Source organism: Diorhabda sublineata, chromosome 4 (assembly GCF_026230105.1).
Source record: "Diorhabda sublineata isolate icDioSubl1.1 chromosome 4, icDioSubl1.1, whole genome shotgun sequence".
NCBI classification, from domain to species: Eukaryota; Metazoa; Arthropoda; class Insecta; order Coleoptera; family Chrysomelidae; genus Diorhabda; species Diorhabda sublineata.
Genome location: NC_079477.1, coordinates 34,807,484 through 34,830,074, shown reverse-complemented (window position 1 = coordinate 34,830,074; position 22,591 = coordinate 34,807,484). Strand labels below are relative to the sequence as shown.

Sequence of the window (22,591 nt, the reverse complement as noted above, 5' to 3'; positions counted from 1 at the left end):
GATTATGTTTTCTTTATGTAACATGGATTAGATATGGTAAAACTCTAAAAAAAATAATATGTGGTGGTAGTATTCAAATTCTCAATTTGATTTGTTTTATGGGAATATATTATTTCCATCAAAAATTAGTAATTACTGGAGGGAAAATTACTTCGAAAAATTTGGCAACGTTGTGTTATTCCCATTAGTTTTGTTTAATATATTCAATTTCAATTCAATATAATAGACAAATAGACTAATATTCCTAAAGTTACAGGGTTAGGTATTATATGTTCATTGGTATGTCAATAATATAATGTTCATTGTTCGTATAAATGTTTTTATGATTAATTGAGTTCAAAGATTATCTGTTACAGTTTAAGAATTAATTATCAAAAATCTTCAGAGTTTATACAATGCCTGTTCCAAGTAATGAGAAAAATACATTAGAACCTGAAGCTAATCAAGGTATTCACTACGGTGGTTATTAATACTTCAATCCTAGGATGCATGATACATCCAAAGCTATGTTTTTAATAAATTTACTCAAGGAATATTTTAGCTTCAACTTCAGACGATAACGCTGACGGTGCCGCTTTAGGGGGTGAAACTGGTCCTACTGTTAATGAAATAGTAATTATAGATCCTGAATGTTTAGAGTTAGATTTGAACCATGGTCGTATAGATAAACTGCAAAATTTAGAGCCTTTGACACGCATTGAAAACCTGTATTTGAGATGGAATTTAATTACAAAAATTGAAAATTTGGATACTTTAACCACTCTTGTAGAATTGGAGCTATATGATAATCAAATAACCAAAATTGAAAACCTTGGATGCTTGGTCAACTTGGAGTAAGTTTTGAAAGTTATTTATAAATTAGTACTAACTAGAAATAGGAGTTAATTATTGTTCTTTTTCATTGACAATAATTTATTAGTTTTCGTAATAATAATACAACAACTCAGAATATGAAAATCGTTGAAATGCAATGTTTGTACTTTTATAAGAATTTATAAGAATATGTTACATCAAAATGTCAACAGACAATATCAAATATAAAAAAAAATTCCAAGGCACCAAATTCAATCAATATTAAAAAATTAGTATCCGGGTAAAAATGGTAAACAGACCACTAACATATTTTATGGATTATAGTAAAGAAAATATTACATTACTAAGATCTTCTCTTAAGTTGTAGCTAGGTAAACAGTAGACTGCTAAAAACCTCATACTAACTCTTATAACTATGGCTTGCAAACTATTTTTAGCATATTTTGGAAGTTCTACTTATGTTTTATAGTATTTTTTATTAATATAGCTAATCCAGCATGAGCGGTATTATTTATTTGGCTGGCTTAAAAAATAAGTTGTGTACTGTGAAGTGAATTATTAGTGAAGTAAGTTTGGCTTGAGAAGTGGATTTTATTTAATAGAATTTCTATATCATTTTGGTAAAGAAACTACTTTGTTTTTATGTTGTGGAGTTTTATTGGCATTCCACTATTGGCTATTTTAATGAAATGAAATTTTTATAATAAATGTGTTGTATGTTTAATACTATGCTATTTTTTAGATAGTTTTTAAATTCTTCTATAAATTTGTTAATTATGCCATTGATATTGGTCTGTTGTCCACTACTATTTTTTACTACATTACTAAGATTAGTAGTCTTTTATATTTCGTTACTCTCATATATTTAATTTCTTTTCTATGAGTGTGTCATAGCTTATCTTTACCGTGTCTTCAGCTTTGGTGGAAAAAATTATTTATTGTGTACAAATTTTAGTTATAAAATCATTTGAATACCACAATTCTAGATGAAATTAATTATTATGTTCACATAAATTGACCAAAAATATTGAAAAAACAAATATTAGTGTTTCTAGTAGGTAGTTATCAGACTCATTCAAATGACTATAATTAATATAGTGTAACTGAACATATTTTTTTATTTTTGGTTTAATTTTTAGGATATTGGATTTGTCATTTAACAGGATACGTTCAATAGAAGGACTAGAGAATTTATCAAAGCTAAAAAAGTTGTTTCTTTCATCAAACAAGATTAGTAAGATAGAAAACTTGAATAATTTGGACAATTTAACATTATTGGAACTTGGTGACAACAAAATAAGGGTAATACTATTATTACTTAATTTAAGTGATTTTTCATTAATTACCTCATATACAGAGTTGTTCATTATTGGGTATTGTAATTATTGCCTATAAAAAAGTGTTAAATGTAAGTTGTGCGATTACAACTCAATCTAGTTGTCATTGACAAATGTTAGCTTCTACTGTTTATTTAACTTTTATTTTTTTTAGGAAATTGAAAATATGGAAGGCTTAACTTCCTTACAGTATCTTTATTTGGGAAAAAATAAAATATCCAAAATTACAAATTTGGACCCTCTTATAAATTTGACGTGCCTAAGTCTTCAAAGTAATAGACTAACAGTTATAGAAAATTTGGAAAACTTGAAACAGTTAAATGAGTTATATTTATCAGAAAATGGAATTGAAAAGATAGAAAATCTTACGGAGAATAAAAAATTGGAAACTTTAGATTTGGCCCACAATAAAATTAAGATTGTCGAAAATATTTCACATCTGGCCGAACTCTCCGAATTTTGGGTAAATTTGTTTCTTTTTCTATTAATTTAGTATCAACATTTTTAGTATTATAACAAATATAACAAATTTTACCACCCTGATGATCTCTAATCAGTCAGAACTTAAGGTGAGGTCTTGAATTCATCCAACAATTGATATTATTAACCTAACCCATCGTATACTTACAATAGAAAGTAATTCCACATTATTTGGACATCCTTAAAACCATTTTCTGGGTTTTGTATAGTTGTTTGTTTTTATTACAATAAATTTACAGCCGGGGAACAACGAACGTCAGAGATTCTGAAGTTGACATACTGTTGACTCATTTCGTCATCCCCCCTTTTTAATATTGGCAAAGAAGATGACGGCTGTAAACATCAATAGAGTAATTTTCCAATCTTTCTGTCAGGATTGATTGAACGTTTCCACTAACCTATTATTTTGCATAATAAATAATAAAAAGAACAAATTTTCATCAAACACCCTCTCCATACACTAACTTATGAATATTCCCCGTATACGAGTTTTCAAATCTATTCTAAATTAGTTGGCAACACATCAAAATAATATTTGTTTTTTATGAAATTCCTCAAAACGGAAAAAAAATGTATGTAATACTTTGATAAAAATTCGGCTTTAATATTGATGTCAATGGAGCTGGCCGAAGTGGCATCATTTTCGTAGTGGGAATGTGGCAAAATTAAACACCAAAATGTACTAACTTTAATATATTTCGAGCTTTCGAATCCTTATGTATTTAGCGCCTGGGTCTGAAATTATGGTCAAGTACAATATAAAAATTTCAAAATAGATTTCAAAATTCAATTCTAATATTGATGCTGGATAGAATTAATTGATTGAAACATTGATTCAGGTTACTAAAGAAATCATTAATAATATTGATTGGTTAGATTATGAGTGGCGTTGATTTTTTATAGGTTAGATAAAGTTAGGTTGTTGTGCGTGATGTTGAGTATGGATTGGCTAGTTTATGAATGACATTATATTTTATAGGTTAGGTCGTTATGAGTAAAGTTGAATTTCATTGGTTATGTGAGGTTAGTTGGTTGTCAATAGCGTTGAATTTTGATAGAATTTGTTTTTAAAAAATCTAAAAGATATGAATAGATTACACTAAGCTTCTTTATTAATGCATTGATCATTTTGGGCAATATATAGTATTTCGAAAAATGGGTGTTTCTTGTAGATTTTCTCAATTGCAAAACTTGGGCAGACTCATAATTCATATAATGTCCTTCATGGAAGACATGTGTCGCTAATGACCATCTGTCAGGATATAATTTGCTATATATATATATATTAATTTTTTTGCAGATGAACAATAATGAAATTTCTGATTGGTCTACCATCGAGAATTTGTCAAATTTAAAAAATCTTGCTACGGTTTACTTTGAGAAGAATCCTTTCGCAGAAGATCCCATGTACCGAAGGAAACTAAAATTAATTTCACCTTCTTTGACTCAAATTGATGCCACTTTATGTCGTTAAAGAATCTTTTTCACAATAAAAAGACTTGTTGGTGATTTAAGGAATAAGTACAGTATTCTATTTGATGTAATTTTTTGTTTATTAACTGAACTAATTGTAAGATGATGTGTTAAGACAAAATTAAGAAAGCTTCCTCAAGTTTGTAAATAAATAAAATATGTTACTAAGTTTCCGATATTCCTTCAAGACTTTGTCAAATTCACCGAGTGAGGTTTATGTCTAGTTCTTTCTCAACCAGCTAACATTTTTTGATCAAAAAATAAAAAAACTCTTGGGACAAAGTGATATTGGATGAAAGAACGAGAAGAATCTCTCTTCATTGACATGATAACTGAAGATGAAATTGCCACTGAGAAGTTATCAATCAGGATTTCTATTTTATTTTGATTATTTCATGCATCTTTTATTCGCTTTGGTGTATTTTGGCCGAGTTATGCGCTTCATAAACTGAACATTAACAAATCTCCTTGTTAGAAGACATTATGTTGTCAATACATTTGTGCATAAGTAATACACACATGGTTGTTTCAATTAATGAATTATTTATGAATTTCAAGCGGTTCACGTGCATTTTGTTGTATGTTAGTGTTGATAGTATCTATATTAAAAAGTTTTTATGATAAATAAAACAAACAGTTCTAAGTACAATTTTAATAATTTGAATAAAAATATCATGTATCGATTTTCTTCCTTTTTTTATTGTAATACTCTTCAGGGTGACGATATGAAACATGTTTCCGCAGAGCATCTCTACTCCTAGATACGTGTGGGCAAGATTGACAGGCATGATATGCTTCTTCGTGCGTTTCCATATGCACCCGAAGATTGTATTGATTACTCAGATACTTTCCACAAAGAAAGCACTTGCAAGTTTCTGATGAATCCTTGGAAGAATGTTTTCGAGGAAATAAGTAAGAGTCGCTAACTTTCATGGGAATGGGTTCGATGGAATCTTTTATCACTAAAAGAAAAAAAAAAAAAGAAAAATTACTAAATCAGGACAAAGAGTTGTACTTAGTGCCTTTACTCTTCAAGTTAACCGTGCTACCATGAATTAGGGCCTTCTTTCGTAAGATACAGTTGCATGGTTTCCTGTAATTAGGGCCTTCCTAGCGGCTGAGTCATCAAACAACTCCATTGTTTCTCTATATTGTACACACAAAGCATAGCTGCAGCAGTTCAGTTCTATTTTGTTAAGTGTGTTCAACAATCAAACTCAGGAAAAGTAAACATCAAAGAACTTGGTGTTGGGGATCTTTTTGCATGGAAAGACTTCATATCAAAACAAAAACTTAAGTGTCGAGGTGACGTTGTCAACTCCATACCTTATCTCACAGATGTTAAAGTAACTGCTAAAAGAGGAGATACCTACAAGTCTTTTGTATTCTACCAAATATGAAGAATCTAGTTCAAAAGTGCTAAATGCATTAAGAACTTTTCCATGCCTGATAAGTACGAGGATTCAATAAAGCAAAGAAAAAAGAACTAGTTGAAAAACTTTGCCCCCTTACACCATCTAACCGGCGTGGATTTTGGTTGAGCATCAGAGAGTCAGAAGTGCCAGATTTGGTAAACGCTGACTCATGAAAGACTGAAAAGCACGATCTTCATATATGTAAACTGATTTTATTTTAATAAAATTATTGCAAATCTTTTAAACGTTGTTTTATGTAAATCTATTATTTATTTTAGGGTTTGTAAACATTATAATCATGATCATAAAAAGTCCCAACTCCCATATGGGGAGTTAGGGCTTTTGTTGTGTTGTTTTACCAGCCTATCGCGACGCATTAGTTGTATTTTTAGATATGCCATTGGAGTCAGTATCGACAAATGTTCGTTATAAATATTGTAGTGTACCAACATCACTATTTCTTCACCAAATAAAGTATTTTTATGTATCCCTAAGGAAGCAAAATTACAATAAAATGGTGTGATGCAATGAAAAGGGACAGTAGAAGAAATACTGTTTTATTAAGTATAAGTAATCGGTTTTGTTATGGTAAATGGGCACTTTCGTTGTTTAAATAGCATATCCAAAACTTAAAACTTACGATACAGGGTAGCTTGACGCATTATAATGTATGTAGTAGCTCAAGTTGTTACTTGTAATTAGATTTTTTTGTTTTTTTGCACTCTAGCGAATTTCACCGCTAGAGTAAGTTAAAAATTGAATCAGTCTAATTTTCTTTTTTTATAGAAAGCTTTATAAAACTACATATCTTATTTTTTACTCGATCACCATTTGTTTAAACTTAACTGCTTGGTATATCAAAGTTAAGAGGTTCCGTGCACATAAAATCTTGTTTTTGCCTCATAAATATTCCAATCTATTTGTGACAAAATAAGTAGCCATTGCAAGGAAATCTATTTGGCTCAATTGATCTGAAGAACCATGAGAAAACCCAGCTCCATTTTTGTTTTGTTAAAATAAAACTAATCTGTTAATGTAACACCGCGTGTATTTATTAGAACCTGTTAACAAAAGCCGCGTATTGGAATCGTCTTTTCTCAAGTCCAAAACACTGGCCTCAACCCCCCATGCCTGTTGAGCCAGTTAATTGTAACTTTTAATTGACTCGTACAAAGGTGGCGGGATAGCTATGAAATAAATTTAACTTGCGTCTCGGGGCGAGAGCCAGGGAGCCTGAATCGGGTGGCGCCGGCAGTTGTCGGTACCTGTCTGCTCAGATCTGTCTGGCGCGCGCTCACTCAAATCAAAGGGGGTACGGCTGGTTGTCTGCGTACAGGGGATTTGAAAACTTTTTGAGTTCAAAATGATTTCTCCTCACATTTTATTCAGACTTCACATTTTTATGAGAAAATTAACAAATTTAAAAGTTGTTACAAGCATTAAGAGTTGTTACCAACCTTTATTCTTGGCATTATAGGGATTGTGACAACTTTTACTGTTCATTTTTTACACGACCAGTTGTTAATTTTCTTATAAAATTGGATAAAAACCGAACAAAAAATTTTTTTAAACATACCTCCTGCAAAGTAATATGTTACTTAGCAGGATGGCAGTCCTAAGTCTGCATAAAATGTGAAGGGAAATAATTTTCAAGTCAAAAAGTGTCAAAGTCCCCTGCACGCAGACAACCAGCGTTACCCCTTTTGATTTGAGTGAGCGCGCGTCAGACAGATCTGAGCCGACAGGTACCGACAACTGCCGGCGCCACCCGATTCAGGCTCCCTGGCTCTTGCCCCGAGACGCAAGTATAAATATATAATACACTCAACATAGCACTTTAGCCAGTAGTATTTTGTCAAACAGGCCGGCCGCTCTCGTATACAATCGGCGCTGATGACGTAGTACTTATTTGGAACGGACATCGGGCGGTATAAAATATATCCAGACTTGTAAGCTTTGTTAGTTTGTTGATACTAATCTTATCGACGTGAAATAAACACCATTATATTTGTACAATTAATTTGTATTCATTTTAGTTAAAAAAGAATATACTTCATCAAAATTACCAAGCCAATTGTTTCGGGCGCTTAAACGAATGGACTATGAAATAAATTCGATTCATGTAATCGTTTTTGAAAACTTACTTGGTATAACATTGTCATCGTAGTAGTTAGACGGTTTGTGATTACGAATATCACTATATTCTTGCCTTTGAGGACAATGTCTTTTGTAATTATTATTTTCAGTTAGATTTGAATCTTGTAATTTGTTGTCATTATCGTGCCCATGATAATTTTCGTCGTTGACTTTGTTAGTCACTGGTAGAAACTGGTCGTTTGATATAATCTCACTTCGTAGTCGATTATTAGGTACCTAAAAAATAAGTATTGAATACTAAATTATGTACAGTAACTAAAACAGGATTTTTTAATAAACATACGGAGTAAGCAACAGAAAATATTTGGTAGACGGTAAATAAATAAAAAAATTATCCTAATAGGAATACAAATTAGTGAGAATCGTTGGAAATCTCAAATAAAATTAGTGCAAATCAAATTTCAATCGACAAATTCAAAATAAACACAATCAAAGTTAAAAGTAATGTTAGAGCCAACAAAACTTTAGCCTAACTAACCCTAACATAACCCAACTTATGTCGGGTTGCAGTTCTACTTCTGTTTGCCTGAGTCGTGTGAACTTATTCATAATGCAAATGACCGACGAGGAAATATGGCAGTCTTAGACTCTTTGCTTTAATTCATTTGTTTCAATACACTGCGTCGCAAAATATCGGCGTAAAAACTCACTTTTAACAACACCCACAATTTTTTTATTTGAAATGTGTCCGTTCAGGTTGCAGGTTTTCTGCGGTTTTCCTGTAACTTGGTAAACTTGGTCGAATGGTCAAAGACAAGGTATGATCCGGCCGCAGCTGAACCCGTCCAAGCTCTCCCTGCATGATCTAATTGTACACTTGTACAATTACTGTAGTACAAAGATTTTAAATAGTCCGGATTCCCTGCTGGTCTCTCTATAACAGCAATTCCTGCCTCGCTCAAGTACACAAAAACATCTTCTATACAAAGGAAGTATGGCATTACATGCTACAGTACGTCTTGGATGTATCGTAGTGCACGAATACTCTCTAGACAAGACAGTGATAAGATCTGAGATCAGTTTTCTTTTTAAAGTAACACCTCTCCAAATATTTGTCAAATTTTGTCCAAAAGTCACTCAATTTTCAGAACAAGCCTATGAAAATGGCTTTTCCTGTTTTCAGTATACTTTACTGCGCGCAGAGTTTCCAATAAGATTGATTTCATAAAATATTACGAACCCGCAATGATCAAGTGTCTAATAATCAACATAAGTATGGAATAAATGATGTCGTAATAAATTTTAGACTATTAGCGACGTTTATGGCAGTTAATCAATTGTAAGTTTCCGAACCAAAAGAAATATTGATTTGTACAATTCTAATTATAATAATATGTACTTTTCTTTACCTTCATATCACAAAGTCCTTGAATTTTCAAAAGTTTGGCAACGGAAAGTAAACTTGGTAATTGGTCCTGCGCAACCACACACTGACCTCTATACATAAAAGACAATATTGCTTTCAATTCATCGAAACTAACATCATGTAAAATTACTACTGGATGTGCTGATTTCATCTCCTAGAACAAAAATGGATAGTTTGAAAACTATGAAGAGAAATAAGTTGTAAAAACTAATAATAAAATAGATAACACAGTTTTCTATTGTTCTGCTGGCCAGATATGGTTTCCATGTGTCTTTTTTTTATCATTTCCTCATTTATTTTAGTCGACCAGCACGATGTCAAGTTTTTATCGGTAGTTGTTTTGTATATTCTTACACATACTTGTTTCCTACGATTGTCTGTGCATATCGTGCTGGTATTTCCACCTGTTTCAATTGATATACTCTTATAGTTTCAAAAGTAACGTTTCCACAATTATCTTTATTACTTTTGTTTATCATTTCCTGTTCCTTCACCGTCGATATTAGTAGGAAGTGATCACTAGCAATTTCAGCTCCGCGTTTGCCTCTAGTCTCGACAGTTTGAAAACTACGAAGAGAAATAAGTTGTAAAAACTAATAATAAAATAGATAAAACAGTTTTCTATTGTTCTGCTGGCCAGATATGGTTTCCATGTGTCTTTTTTTTATCATTTCCTCATTTATTTTAGTCGACCAGCACGATGTCAAGTTTTTATCGGTAGTTGTTTTGTATATTCTTACACATACTTGTTTCCTACGATTGTCTGTGCATATCGTGCTGGTATTTCCACCTGTTTCAATTGATATATTCTTATAGTTTCAAAAGTAACGTTTCCACAATTATCTTTATTACTTTTGTTTATCATTTCCTGTTCCTTCACCGTCGATATTAGTAGGAAGTGATCACTAGCAATTTCAGCTCCGCGTTTGCCTCTAGTCTCGACAGTTTGAAAACTACGAAGAGAAATAAGTTGTAAAAACTAATAATAAAATAGATAAAACAGTTTTCTATTGTTCTGCTGGCCAGATATGGTTTCCATGTGTCTTTTTTTTATCATTTCCTCATTTATTTTAGTCGACCAGCACGATGTCAAGTTTTTATCGGTAGTTGTTTTGTATATTCTTACACATACTTGTTTCCTACGATTGTCTGTGCATATCGTGCTGGTATTTCCACCTGTTTCAATTGATATACTCTTATAGTTTCAAAAGTAACGTTTCCACAATTATCTTTATTACTTTTGTTTATCATTTCCTGTTCCTTCACCGTCGATATTAGTAGGAAGTGATCACTAGCAATTTCAGCTCCGCGTTTGCCTCTAGTCTCGACAGTTTGAAAACTACGAAGAGAAATAAGTTGTAAAAACTAATAATAAAATAGATAAAACAGTTTTCTATTGTTCTGCTGGCCAGATATGGTTTCCATGTGTCTTTTTTTTATCATTTCCTCATTTATTTTAGTCGACCAGCACGATGTCAAGTTTTTATCGGTAGTTGTTTTGTATATTCTTACACATACTTGTTTCCTACGATTGTCTGTGCATATCGTGCTGGTATTTCTACCTGTTTCAATTATCTTTTTTACTTTTGTTTATTATTTCCTGTTCCTTTACCGTCGACATTAGTAGGAAGTGATCACTAGCAATTTCATCTCTAGTCTCAGTTATGGCTAATCTGTTTATTTTCTCCACTATACCATATCCAATAATAGATCTTTCCTCTCTGCTCTTCAATTCTATTGTGTACTGGTGTAAATCCTTGTTATTTTCATCATCTGTTGTTTAACAGGTTTTGTAAAAGGCAAACAGCTGTTTCCCATTTTTGTTTCCTCCCCATATTCACCAATTACTGTCTTAGATATTTCATCCTGCATTCTCACTCGTCCGTGGAAATTCTTCTTCATTTGGCCTACGTACCACAACAATACCAGATGTTTTTTCTTCCTTACGAACTTATAGTGTCGTCCTTTCTGATTGAGGAAGGTATTACGAAATCAGAACATTATGAAAATAAAGTAATGAGATTTTTGAACGATAGACAACTTACAAACAGACAATAGACCCAAAATACAAAATATAAGAAGTAATATTATATGTTATGTACGTTTTAATTATTTTGACGCTGTTTACATAGGACAAACACATCATTATTTAGAGAGTCGATTAAAAGGTCATCAATACGATACAAAAAATTGAAACTGTATAAACAAACCACGGAATAATTTCTCGGAGAGGAATCAAATACTTGAAAAATTGAGAAATTTTAGAATTCAGGCTCAGGAACTTTTCAGGAAATTTTAATTCGACTACGAATTAATAGCTGCGACATACTTTTTTGATTAATATAATTAATTAATAAAGCGGACAAATCTGATAAAACGGTTAACACAATACGATAAAACAAGACCCTACGAATTCTTATCAAAAACAAAATAATTATCTAATTCGATCTTGGGAAGAACAATTTTTTATTTCACCAAAAAATTGAAAATTCCCGAAAAATATATGGTTTGCCGAAACTGCACAAACCTGACATACCTCTTCGTCCGATTATTTGGAATTATTATTTTATTATTGATTTTATGTCTCTTCTGCTTTGACATTTTTTTTTTAATTTTAAATTTCTTAAAAGAAAGATAAGAATTATTAAAAAAAGCTATAAAATCTACGAGGTTATTAGCGACATGTCAGTTTTTCATAATTCATGATACAGTTGAGTGCTTTTTAGATATTTGATTAAGTCTGCGGTATTACAATTATTGTTCAGCAGAGCGATCATGGTGTTTGGGAAGTTGTTAATTAGCCTTACGTTTTTATACTTTTTACAGCTCAACAATAAGTGTTTCACGTTTAGATTTTCGTCACAAGTTTCACATATTGGTGTTTTCTGTCGGTTAAATAAATGTTAGTGTGTCACTTTGGTGTGCCACAGCCTTAAACGATCGATTTTTATTTGATCCGTACGATTTTTGAAGCTGTTTTTCCATGGTAGGACGAATGGTTTTATAGATTTTAATATTGACTGTGATCTGTTCCACTCACTTTGCCACTGGCACTGTACTTTTGTTTTTATTGTCCCTTTATAGTCGTTTTTGACGATGGATGCGTCATTATTCTAAAGCTTGGAATATATATATTAAGAAGAGTACACTCTGGGTTTGATTGCCTAAATCCCACTTCTAAATGACTATTAAACCAAATACCAAAGTATAAAAAGACACAAATTATCACATTTCAAACCACTTTCACACAAAACGTTGCATTAGATTTACAAAATATGATTCGAACCATTACTCTTCAAAATTGTTTGAATTTCACAATAAACAGAAAAGTAAACTCAATTGGAATACAAATGTTTTTATTCCTTACGATAGAAACCGGCCACAAAAACGTCAATTTCAATAAGTGTATATCAAAAAAAATTATAGATGCATCAATCTCACTTCTAAATGACTATTAAACCAAATACCAAAGTATAAAAAGACACAAATTATCACATTTCAAACCATTTTCACACAAAACGTTGCATTAGATTTACAAAATATGATTCGAACCATTACTCTTCAAAATTGTTTGAATTTCACAATAAACAGAAAAGTAAACTCAATACAATTTGAAATACAAATGTTTTTATTCCTTACGATAGAAACCGGCCACAAAAACGTCAATTTCAATAAGTGTATATCAAAAAAAATTATAGATGCATCAATCTCACTTCTAAATGACTATTAAACCAAATACCAAAGTATAAAAAGACACAAATTATCACATTTCAAACCACTTTCACACAAAACGTTGCATTAGATTTACAAAATATGATTCGAACCATTACTCTTCAAAATTGTTTGAATTTCACAATAAACAGAAAAGTAAACTCAATACAATTTGAAATACAAATGTTTTTATTCCTTACGATAGAAACCGGCCACAAAAACGTCAATTTCAATAAGTGTATATCAAAAAAAATTATAGATGCATCAATCTCACTTCTAAATGACTATTAAACCAAATACCAAAGTATAAAAAGACACAAATTATCACATTTCAAACCACTTTCACACAAAACGTTGCATTAGATTTACAAAATATGATTCGAACCATTACTCTTCAAAATTGTTTGAATTTCACAATAAACAGAAAAGTAAACTCAATACAATTTGAAATACAAATGTTTTTATTCCTTACGATAGAAACCGGCCACAAAAACGTCAATTTCAATAAGTGTATATCAAAAAAAATTATAGATGCATCAATCTCACTTCTAAATGACTATTAAACCAAATACCAAAGTATAAAAAGACACAAATTATCACATTTCAAACCATTTTCACACAAAACGTTGCATTAGATTTACAAAATATGATTCGAACCATTACTCTTCAAAATTGTTTGAATTTCACAATAAACAGAAAAGTAAACTCAATTGGAATACAAATGTTTTTATTCCTTACGATAGAAACCCGCCACAAAAAAGTCAATTTCAATAAGTGTATATCAAAAAAAATTATATCTACACCACTGGAATGTTGGGTTAAGAAAAATGCTACTATTTAATTTAATCATAGGGAATCATTAGTCTCTTATTCAATACTATACTTCTGTGTTGATTTTGATAACAATTGATAAATATTTAGTGAAATTACCACAAACCAAATGTAAAAAATTCAACTTTAACGCTTATGTCTAATTCCAAAGAAATATTTTATTTAGTTATATTTGGATACAAATAATGTGCTTATAGAATATGATCTAATACCTATTCATGTAATATAATTATTTTAGATATTAATATTTTTAAATTCTATTTATTTCAAAGTGGACACATTCTACCAAACATAATTATTTTTAAAGGTAGTTTATGTAATAATGTCGGAATAGGAAATATTTCTAATTTTAACTAGCTATAAATGAAACGAACGTAATTCTATATATACATAGTACATACATTAGCATTCATTCAAGTAAATAAAAGATTACCTGGAACAATTGAAGAAAATATACACTACACATGGCCAGAATAATTTTATGTGCCTTAACATGGTGGCTTCCAACCGAGAGAGTGACATCCGTCAGAATATCTCCATCCAAAAAACACGGGAAATTGTGAACCAACGTATTTTCGTGGTAATGCCATCTGAGAACGAATTGTTGGTCAGACATGTCAGTGGTCAGTGTGTGATAATAAGAAAAAAACATTGTACGCCAAGTGGCCCAGAATTGTCCAGCTATCTCTATTTTTAAGTATTCCTGGAGAAAGAAATAGGTGCCAGAAAATTCAGTTGGCTTTATTTAATTCCTCCAAACATAGAATCAAAATAAACCCGGTGATGAAACAAATAAGCCGCAGAAATTTTAACAATAGATTTGCTGGATCGTGCGTGCTGCGAATTTGTGTAAAAATTACATTTTTTATTGTCAAGTTTAGTAACGGATTGTTTTTAATATCGTTGGGTTGATGGTTGAAAATATCTTCCTCAAAACAAAAACTTGAATGTACGGTAAGAATAAGAATTTCTCATGATAATTACACACCATTTGTGACTTCTCAGTATCAAATTGTGGTATATACTTTTTGATTCTTGATAAATAATACTTTCAATATACAGTACGGCGCGAAAGAAAAGAATAAATTTGTTATTTCCTAAGCCGGCGACTTTAAGGAAAAATCCCGAAACCCGTCGATTTTTATTTTTAAACAGGCTATTCGTAAGGATACCTTTTTATTTTTGACGTCATCTATATGAGCGTGATGACGTCATCGCTAAAATTATTAAATGGAAATGTGGGTGTTGTAATACATTATTTGAAAGGTCTTTTAAATACAATAAATGTACGTAATGTTTGGGCGGGAATATTACATAATAGGATTATTGGGCCATAATTTTTCGAGGAAACCTCGATATTTAGAATTTCTTCAATCGGTACGCAACTATTTGAACAACGTCTTTCCAAATCGGTGGATAGGTCGAAGAGGATCTATAGAATGGCCGCCTAGGTCACCTGATTTGACTCCTTTTGTTTTCTTTTTGTGGGGAGTCTTTATATTTTGATAAAGACTCAAAGAAAAGTCGAAACGTCAAAATTTATTTCTCTTTTAAAAACTATCGTAAAAAAATTAATTTTAAAATAGAATAGACTTAAAATCAAGAACATTTGGATGCTTTAATATATCAAAAGGTCTATGAAACAAGAAATTGAAGAAATTTATATACATATATAAAATTGCGATATACAGAGCGGTCTCAAAAGAATAAATTAACACCATAATCCATGGATTTGATTAAAAACTCCTTTAAAAAGTTAATTTTAACGTATGAAATTACAGGTTTTGAATGAAATGATTTAAATTTGAAATGATCTTAAAATCTCTATTCAACATCATCACTTTTTAGTCGAATTTTTCAAAGAAAAATTAGACTATTACGGTAGGCATTACTAGAAGAAAAATGGGAGGCACATAATTTTTCCCATGATTTGAGACCTCCTGTACACGATTATGATGGTTTTTCGAATGTCTGTAGTTTATATATATATCTGTTTAAGCTACAATTCTTATTTTCGTCTCACGAGCAATTGCTATGGGTCCGATTTGGTTCAAAATTAGCATACATGGCTTTTTTGGCGGCGGATTGATGTTATTAGAGTTTGGTTGAAAACAAATGAATATTTCGAGGGGTCGCAGTGCAAAAAAAGTGGTTTTTGGACCTTTGCTCACCTCTGCAGGTCAAACGAAAAATGAAATTTCACATGTAGGTTCAATTAGTTGCGAGATGATTTCCTGTCTAAGGTCGAAACTTTCCATCTCCACCCCTCTCCATTTTATGGTCATTTTTGTTGTATTTTCTTATTTTTTGGCCAGAAAAAGTTTAACTAGAGGGTTCGAACTTCGCGTGCAAGTAGGGGTGATGTTGAAGAATTGTCTTTCTCAAGTTCAAAGTTTTCTTCTTCAGTTCTTCTAGCACAAAACGCCCGAAATCATTTTGATCGTTGTTAGGGTGATTTTTTTTACTTCACATTTTCGAAATTTCTTGTCATTATGACAATTTTTTCTTTGTTGTCAATTGGAATTGAACAAGAGGGTTCAAGACCACCGGGTCTATCGCCGAGTATTCAGTAGAATAATTATCAACTCCTTTCTCTTTTATTCTCTCTGAAAATCCATTCGAGATACAATTATAAAACTGCTGATTAATAGAAACTAATTAAGGAGCTTGTGAAGCAACAAACACTTCATTGAAAACGAGTGAAAAATAAAGTGTTACGTGTTAAAAACAGTGTCAATTGATTGATTGTGTGAATTGAGAATGCCAAGTAAAGTTTGGAAGAAAAAACAAGATCGCTGAGCACGTTACAATGATTTTAAAGACGATGGAAAGATTTGTTTGTGGTGTATTAGTTAAATGCTGCTGCTCACGGCTTTTTTATTTCTAGACTTTGTCGAAACTTATATCTACCTTACGGTGTAATGGTTTGGCACAGGATTAAGCAACGATTAAGAGTACCTTAATACCTTAATGAGTTCGAACTTCACTTGGAATTTGTCACGCGTTGTTTTTCTTTCATGTCGTGTTTCAAAAGCTAAATATCGTGATTCCTGCTTTTTCCAAAGTGTCCAAAACAACAAAGTTGTATTTGTTCAACGTGAGTTTAGATCGCTTTTATATTAAGGGTCGTTTTGATAGTTTGATAGCGGACTCTATCGCGGAGAGCCAGTCCTGCGATTTTGCTTTTGGGAAGATATCACATCTTGGTATGTGTGATGGGTAAATAGACCACATGGTTTGACAAAGCCATAAAAATCAAGTAAATACTTGTCCATAACATTATATTTTAGCCATAAATCATAGAAAAATATTTTTGTGAGTGAATTACGGGCATATTGAATAACAAATTATCCATTCCATCCAATTATCCATAGCGGAATGCCTCGAAATATGTTAACTAATATTAGCGGACATTTCGATTTCAGGAATATGAGAAGTTTCACTGTTAGTACGAAAATCTAAAGAAAAAAAATAGTGTTTCACACTTCGAGAGAATGTGGATAGATGTTTCGTCCTCTGTGCAACAAAATCTGCACGCCGCATTATCTGCTAAGTCTACCTCTTTCAGGTGTTTGTTGAGGAGACAGTGCCAAAATAAACAGCAAATCTAATCTGGTTATAGTTTCCCAGAAGAGTCTTTGCCTGTCCCAGCTCTATCCCAATAAATGGCTTTCCTCCTATTTACCTTCTTTTCCAGTGGTTTTTCCATTGTTCTGAAGCTGATACTACAGAAGGCTTCGGGTCCCATGAAGGGCTTGACTGTCCCCGCTGTATCTAGCTTATCGGCTATTTCATTTCCATTCGCTCCAGTGTGTTCCGAACAGAACTAATTATTATTTGATTCTGTCCAGTGTTGACTGCACATTTTGCGATGGGAATGCCTATAACCGGATTTTCTTCGGAATTAGAATGCATTATAACAGATTTGTTATCGTCTAAGTTGTTTATCTCATCGTTGGGTTCATTTTGACGGTCAGGTGTTATCTGCTGTATTGCTTGGTCAGAATCGTTGTTAGTTGAGTTCGTTGTCGGTGATATTTCAGGGTCTAGGTCAGTGTCGAGGTTTACTATCAAGGATATAGAGCCTAGGTCGGGATTTTTAGCTGCTTTTCGATTGTAGTTGGTGAAGGTGTATTGAGACTTGGTTGTGATTGGGATGAAAATAGCACGTCATCGATATCTAAATCGCAATGTAACATATCATCAATTTTTTCCCAAAATTCAGTCCTAGGAATCCTTTTATTTTGTTTTGTGGTCTTGGGTATAGGATAATTTTTAATGGCTTTCATTTTATCTGGGTTGCATTTCATTCCATCAGTGGTGACTACATGCCCAAGAAAAGCAATTCTGATTTATCCAACTGGATTTTGGATTCTCTGAGTCGATCAAATACACATTTTAGTCCCTCTATCTGCTCTTGCAGTGAAGTGGAGAAAACGATTATATCGTCAAGTTAGATAAGGCATTTTTCGTTTTATATACCTCGCAGTATATTCTCCATAGCCCTCTGGAAAGTAGCTGGGGCATTTTTCAATCCGAATGGCATTCTGAGAAACTCCCAGTGTCCGGATTCGGTACTAAAAGCTGTTTTATCCAAGTACTTTTCAGCCATTTCGAGCTGATGGAATCCTGAGGCTAGATCCAAAGTTGTAAAATATTGGCATCTGTCTAACTTGTCTAATAAGTCTGTTATATTAGGTAGAGGGTATTTGTCGTTAATATTTTTTTCTTTAAGGCGTCTATAGTCAATTACTACACGAAATTTAGCTTTCGGAACTACCCAGATGGGTGCATTCCAAGCACTTGGTCGATCCGAAATTCTTGGGACAAAGGTTCATACGCAAAAAGTGAAAATGGTTGTCTAAAATTTTCACGACAAGCTCACAAGAATGTTTATACTAATATCTAGAGTTTCATTGAAAAACTTAACTGAAAAATGATAATAACATGAGTCGAATTGTGATGTTTAACTTTTTGATACAGTAAAAGAGAAAAAGTAGGCCTCCTGCTTGAAAGTAAAAAAAAAACATTAAAAATACTTTTAGAGGCAAGAAATTTATGTTAATCGTACGTAGTCCGTAAATAATTGATCTAGTTAAAAGTAATAGAATGTTTGCAGGTCTTCTAAATACTGATTCTAATAGAATTTTATCCCAGTCTTACTGAAGTGATGCTAAAAATAAAATATATAAATATATGTCAACCTGCTAATTACTATACACACACACACACACAAACAACCTAGAAAAAGAAAATACAGCACAACTAATGTTTAGTTATTCTGAAAAACAATGTTTAATAAATTAAGACGTTTATTGACCTGAAACACAGTATTTGATTTTAAGAATGAAATTACTTCAATAATTTTCATTCATATTAAATTAGTAGTTTATGATTTTTCAATTTTCTAAGTAAGTATTCTTCCAATTTTAATTGATGTTCTCAATTAAATGAAATTCGATAGTTTCTGCTGATTAGTTTGGTTGAATTTTTGTTTGGGATTGCTTTTCAAATGTCACTGATTTTGATGTTTCTATGTTAATTTTTGTTGATTAATTAATTAATATGATGTTTGTAATTAATGAAAGACTTGAATTTTTATTTTTCTTCTTCTTCTTCTTAAGGTTGGACAAGCCTCAGTTGCCATTGCTACTCGGTCTGTTTTTTAGTGACTATCCATTTATGGTTCATGCTTGGATTTATTTACACTGTAGACATGCTAATACTGAGATATACGATTATAAATTGATGCTTGAAGCACTTAAAAATTTTGATATAAGTTTCATGTTTTCACTGCTTGGAAATTTGAAAACTATATCTTGAATTGGGAATGGATCTTAAGCTCTATTCATAGTCTTCAGAGAACTGTGGAGAGAATTAATATTGTTGGAGTTATTCAAGGAGCAGTTATATTTATATAGGTCTCTCTTTTCACCGCATGGGCATAACCGAGGACACTTTGTTAATAGTATGCAAGAAGCAGTGTTTCCAGAGCTAGTACAATTGTACAATTTTAGTACATTTTAGTGTATTTTATACGCTAGTACATTTTTCCTTTTTTCTAATACATTTTCCCTGCGTTCGCAAATATAAAGTTATTTTATATTTTCATTTAATAAAATAAACTAGAAATTGTACTAGATTGTAACAATAATTAGAAAACAGAGCCAAGTTGATTTATATTTAGATCGTGAGATTTTTGTACTGCATTACTAATTTTATCGGTAAACTTTATATAAATTTTTCATCCTTAAAATAATAATTGACACAGTCTATAACATTTTTGGAAAAAAATTTAATTTATACTTATGTTTATACATCTTTCTATAATTTTATTAAATTTGTTTGAAGTTGGTACAATCTAGTACATTTTCTAGTTCAATTTTTACATTCAGCTTTTAAATTGTGGCAACACTGCCAAGAAAGTCAATGTAGCCCAGTGGTAAGAGAGTATTCTTGAAATGATAAATATCTCTTTTTTGGATAAATTAGCTCCCACGGATAACTAGAGGTTTCTTCTCGGAGTGTTGATAAATTATGAGTTAATTGTTCCAAAAGTTAAGTGCAACTTTTCTATTATATTAATTTTAATGGGCTGTACCATATCTGAATGGGATCTGATGGTTTTCCCTAGATTTGCGAGATTATCTGCTCTGTTATTTCCTTTGATGAGAGTGTCCCGGGATCCAACCGATTCTAATGTCTTTTCTTGGCTGATACAATTCATAAAGCAGTTCCCTGATTTTAAGAATGAATGGATTGGAGGATGAAGGGAAGGAAGTTTTATATATGAAATTAATTGCGCTCTGGGAATCAGAAAAAAATTATAGCATTAGATATTGATAACAGTCTATGTTTATTAAGCCTTATCAAATAAGGGAAGCATGGTGGCTTTGTTTATGTTTAGGAGATCTGGTGGCCATCCCAAGTTCAACATGCTGTTTCCAGCTAAGCTGATCGTCAAATATTACCCCTAGGTCCTTGTATTGTGACTTCCACGGAATACGATGGCCGTTGATAATTATGGAAGAGAATGTAGTAATCGTATTATTTTTCAAGAATATAGCGGCGTACTTTTAGGGAGAGAATGTCAGCTCCTCGGATGAGAGATGAAAATTGAGGTTGATTCGGGTGTTATTTAGGGAAGTTCTGAACTTTTCAATGATATTTACGACAAATATCAATTCAAAATCATCTGCATATCCGTGTATATACAGCAGGCTATTCTTAATGTGACGGTATACCCATATCTTGGGTTGTGAAAATACGTTTTTTTTTAAACATTTTGAATATGACTAATTTGTTGTATAGTAAATTTTCCCGCTAATAACTCTTGAATTAGTTTTCGATAAAATGAAAAATTTCATATTCACTTTCAAATGTGAAAATGTTTGTTCATAAATTCTTGAAATATTAAAATTTGGAAACATAATTGGCTCCAATGAAATAATTCATAGTCAAGCCCGACAAATTATATACTGTGTATATCAATTCATGAAACTAGAATAAGAACAGCCATAAAAATCCCTCTGAGCAGTTTGCAGGAGAGATTAATCAAAGCGTGAAATGTTTCTGTTGCATTGGTGAAACGTATTGTTAGTGAGGGTAATAGAAAATCCCCTGATCAACGCTTTAAATCACTTTAACTTCCACAAGATCTGCTAATGAGTTTGAGGAAGAAATAATAAGAGCCTGATGACTTTCTATGAAAATAAATATAAATATATAAATAGTACTTACCTATATTGAGATTTAATTTTATTAGGAGTGAGTTTCATTTGTTATTTTAAATATATCTATTCCAAAGTCATATCTTTTCATGACATTTATTTCATATGAATAATGTCAACCCGTCAGCCAACTTGGCTAAAAAGTCGTGCTAGCTGAATTATTCTCTTGTGTATAGTCCTCTAATATATAAGTTTCGATCGTGGTTTTGATTTGTTTAATATATCTAATGTAAACAGGTTCATATCATTGGAGAAGACCTCATTCTGTAGTTTAATGAAGATTGTGACAACTATTTTTGGAAATAATTTTACCAAACAATTAGAATTCATACTTCCTTCCAATCATATAGTAAATTTTATGATGGTATATGCTACTTTCCTGCAAACCTATAGAACTTAAAGCAACAGTTTTACGACGGTTTAGTGTGATAAATTATGTAAAAATAAGACAACTAAAATAAAAAAATAATTAGAACACTTCCCGAAAATATGGTCAATGTTCATTTTTTTTTAATAATGATGTTTATTTGCCAGAAATATTACAAATTATTTCAATATACAATATTCAAATATTAGGAATACTTTGATTGTGATATAACTTTTTAATATTCAATCATACAAAATCTAATCCCATAAATAAAAACCTAACAGCATTAACATTGAAAATTATTTTTTCTTCCTTCCCTCCCTTTATGAAGTTCACTTTGATCAGTATTTAAGAGAAGTTTTTTAAACATACTTTCCATATAATCTACGAAATAAATAATTTTTAAATAATCTTATACATTTGAGGCAAGTAACTATATAGGTTTGCTGCAAAATAGTGATGACATCTTTGACTGAAAGATTTAGTTGATCTGATAGTTTGTACATTAGAACTACTTTTTGACTTTGTATTATAGTTATGGTCAATATTACATAGTATGAGTTTATTTTTGTAAATATAGACTATTAAATTATATATATATATATATATATATATATATATATATATATATATATATATATATATATATATATATATATATATATATGAATTGACCATATATCTAGCAGATTTGCTTCCTTGAATAATAGATTAGATGAATAAAGTTGGGTTTATTATACATAATTTCAAAGATATTTTTTCAACTCATCAAGTTGTCTTAGATGCGTATAGTACATTCCATCCCAGTCCAAGAAGCCATATTGGATTCTAGATTCTACAAGAGAGTAGTAAATGGTTTTGAGGTAATTTTTGTCTAGGATATTAAAGAGATATTTAAACTTGAAAAGTAT

The 22,591-nt window shown here is 31.4% G+C and overlaps 3 protein-coding genes across 3 annotated transcripts in view; 1 reads left to right on the top strand and 2 right to left on the bottom strand.

Annotated features, from left to right (window-relative positions):
* LOC130442780 (eukaryotic translation initiation factor 5A) overlaps positions 1-22,591 on the bottom strand; it is a 209,715-nt gene that overhangs the window by 22,879 nt on the left and 164,245 nt on the right. The window lies entirely within an intron of this gene.
* On the top strand, positions 147-4,790 carry LOC130442777 (protein phosphatase 1 regulatory subunit 7-like). The gene is made up of 6 exons (XM_056777129.1): positions 147-279; positions 357-447; positions 542-833; positions 1,953-2,115; positions 2,305-2,613; positions 3,931-4,790. The coding sequence occupies exons 2-6, from the start codon at positions 396-398 to the stop codon at positions 4,102-4,104; spliced, it is 990 nt and encodes a 329-aa protein (XP_056633107.1). The 5' UTR covers positions 147-279; positions 357-395; the 3' UTR covers positions 4,105-4,790.
* Positions 4,741-14,267, bottom strand: LOC130442778 (protein bric-a-brac 1-like). The gene is made up of 4 exons (XM_056777130.1): positions 14,017-14,267; positions 9,025-9,195; positions 7,663-7,891; positions 4,741-5,065 (listed from the first exon to the last, which is right to left on the bottom strand). The coding sequence occupies exons 1-4, from the start codon at positions 14,233-14,235 to the stop codon at positions 4,776-4,778; spliced, it is 909 nt and encodes a 302-aa protein (XP_056633108.1). The 5' UTR covers positions 14,236-14,267; the 3' UTR covers positions 4,741-4,775.

Excerpts from the sequence above, each read along its gene's own strand:
- LOC130442777 (XM_056777129.1), top strand. The coding sequence starts at position 396 with ATGCCTGTTCCAAGTAATGAGAAAAATACATTAGAACCTGAAGCTAAT. Across the intron at positions 448-541 it reads AGAACCTGAAGCTAATCAAG|CTTCAACTTCAGACGATAAC; the intron begins GTATTCACTACG and ends GGAATATTTTAG. Across the intron at positions 2,614-3,930 it reads CCGAACTCTCCGAATTTTGG|ATGAACAATAATGAAATTTC; the intron begins GTAAATTTGTTT and ends ATTTTTTTGCAG.
- LOC130442778 (XM_056777130.1), bottom strand. The coding sequence starts at position 14,235 with ATGTTTTTTTCTTATTATCACACACTGACCACTGACATGTCTGACCAA. Across the intron at positions 7,892-9,024 it reads AAGGACTTTGTGATATGAAG|GTACCTAATAATCGACTACG; the intron begins GTAAAGAAAAGT and ends CTTATTTTTTAG. Across the intron at positions 5,066-7,662 it reads CGATGACAATGTTATACCAA|TGATAAAAGATTCCATCGAA; the intron begins GTAAGTTTTCAA and ends TTTTTCTTTTAG.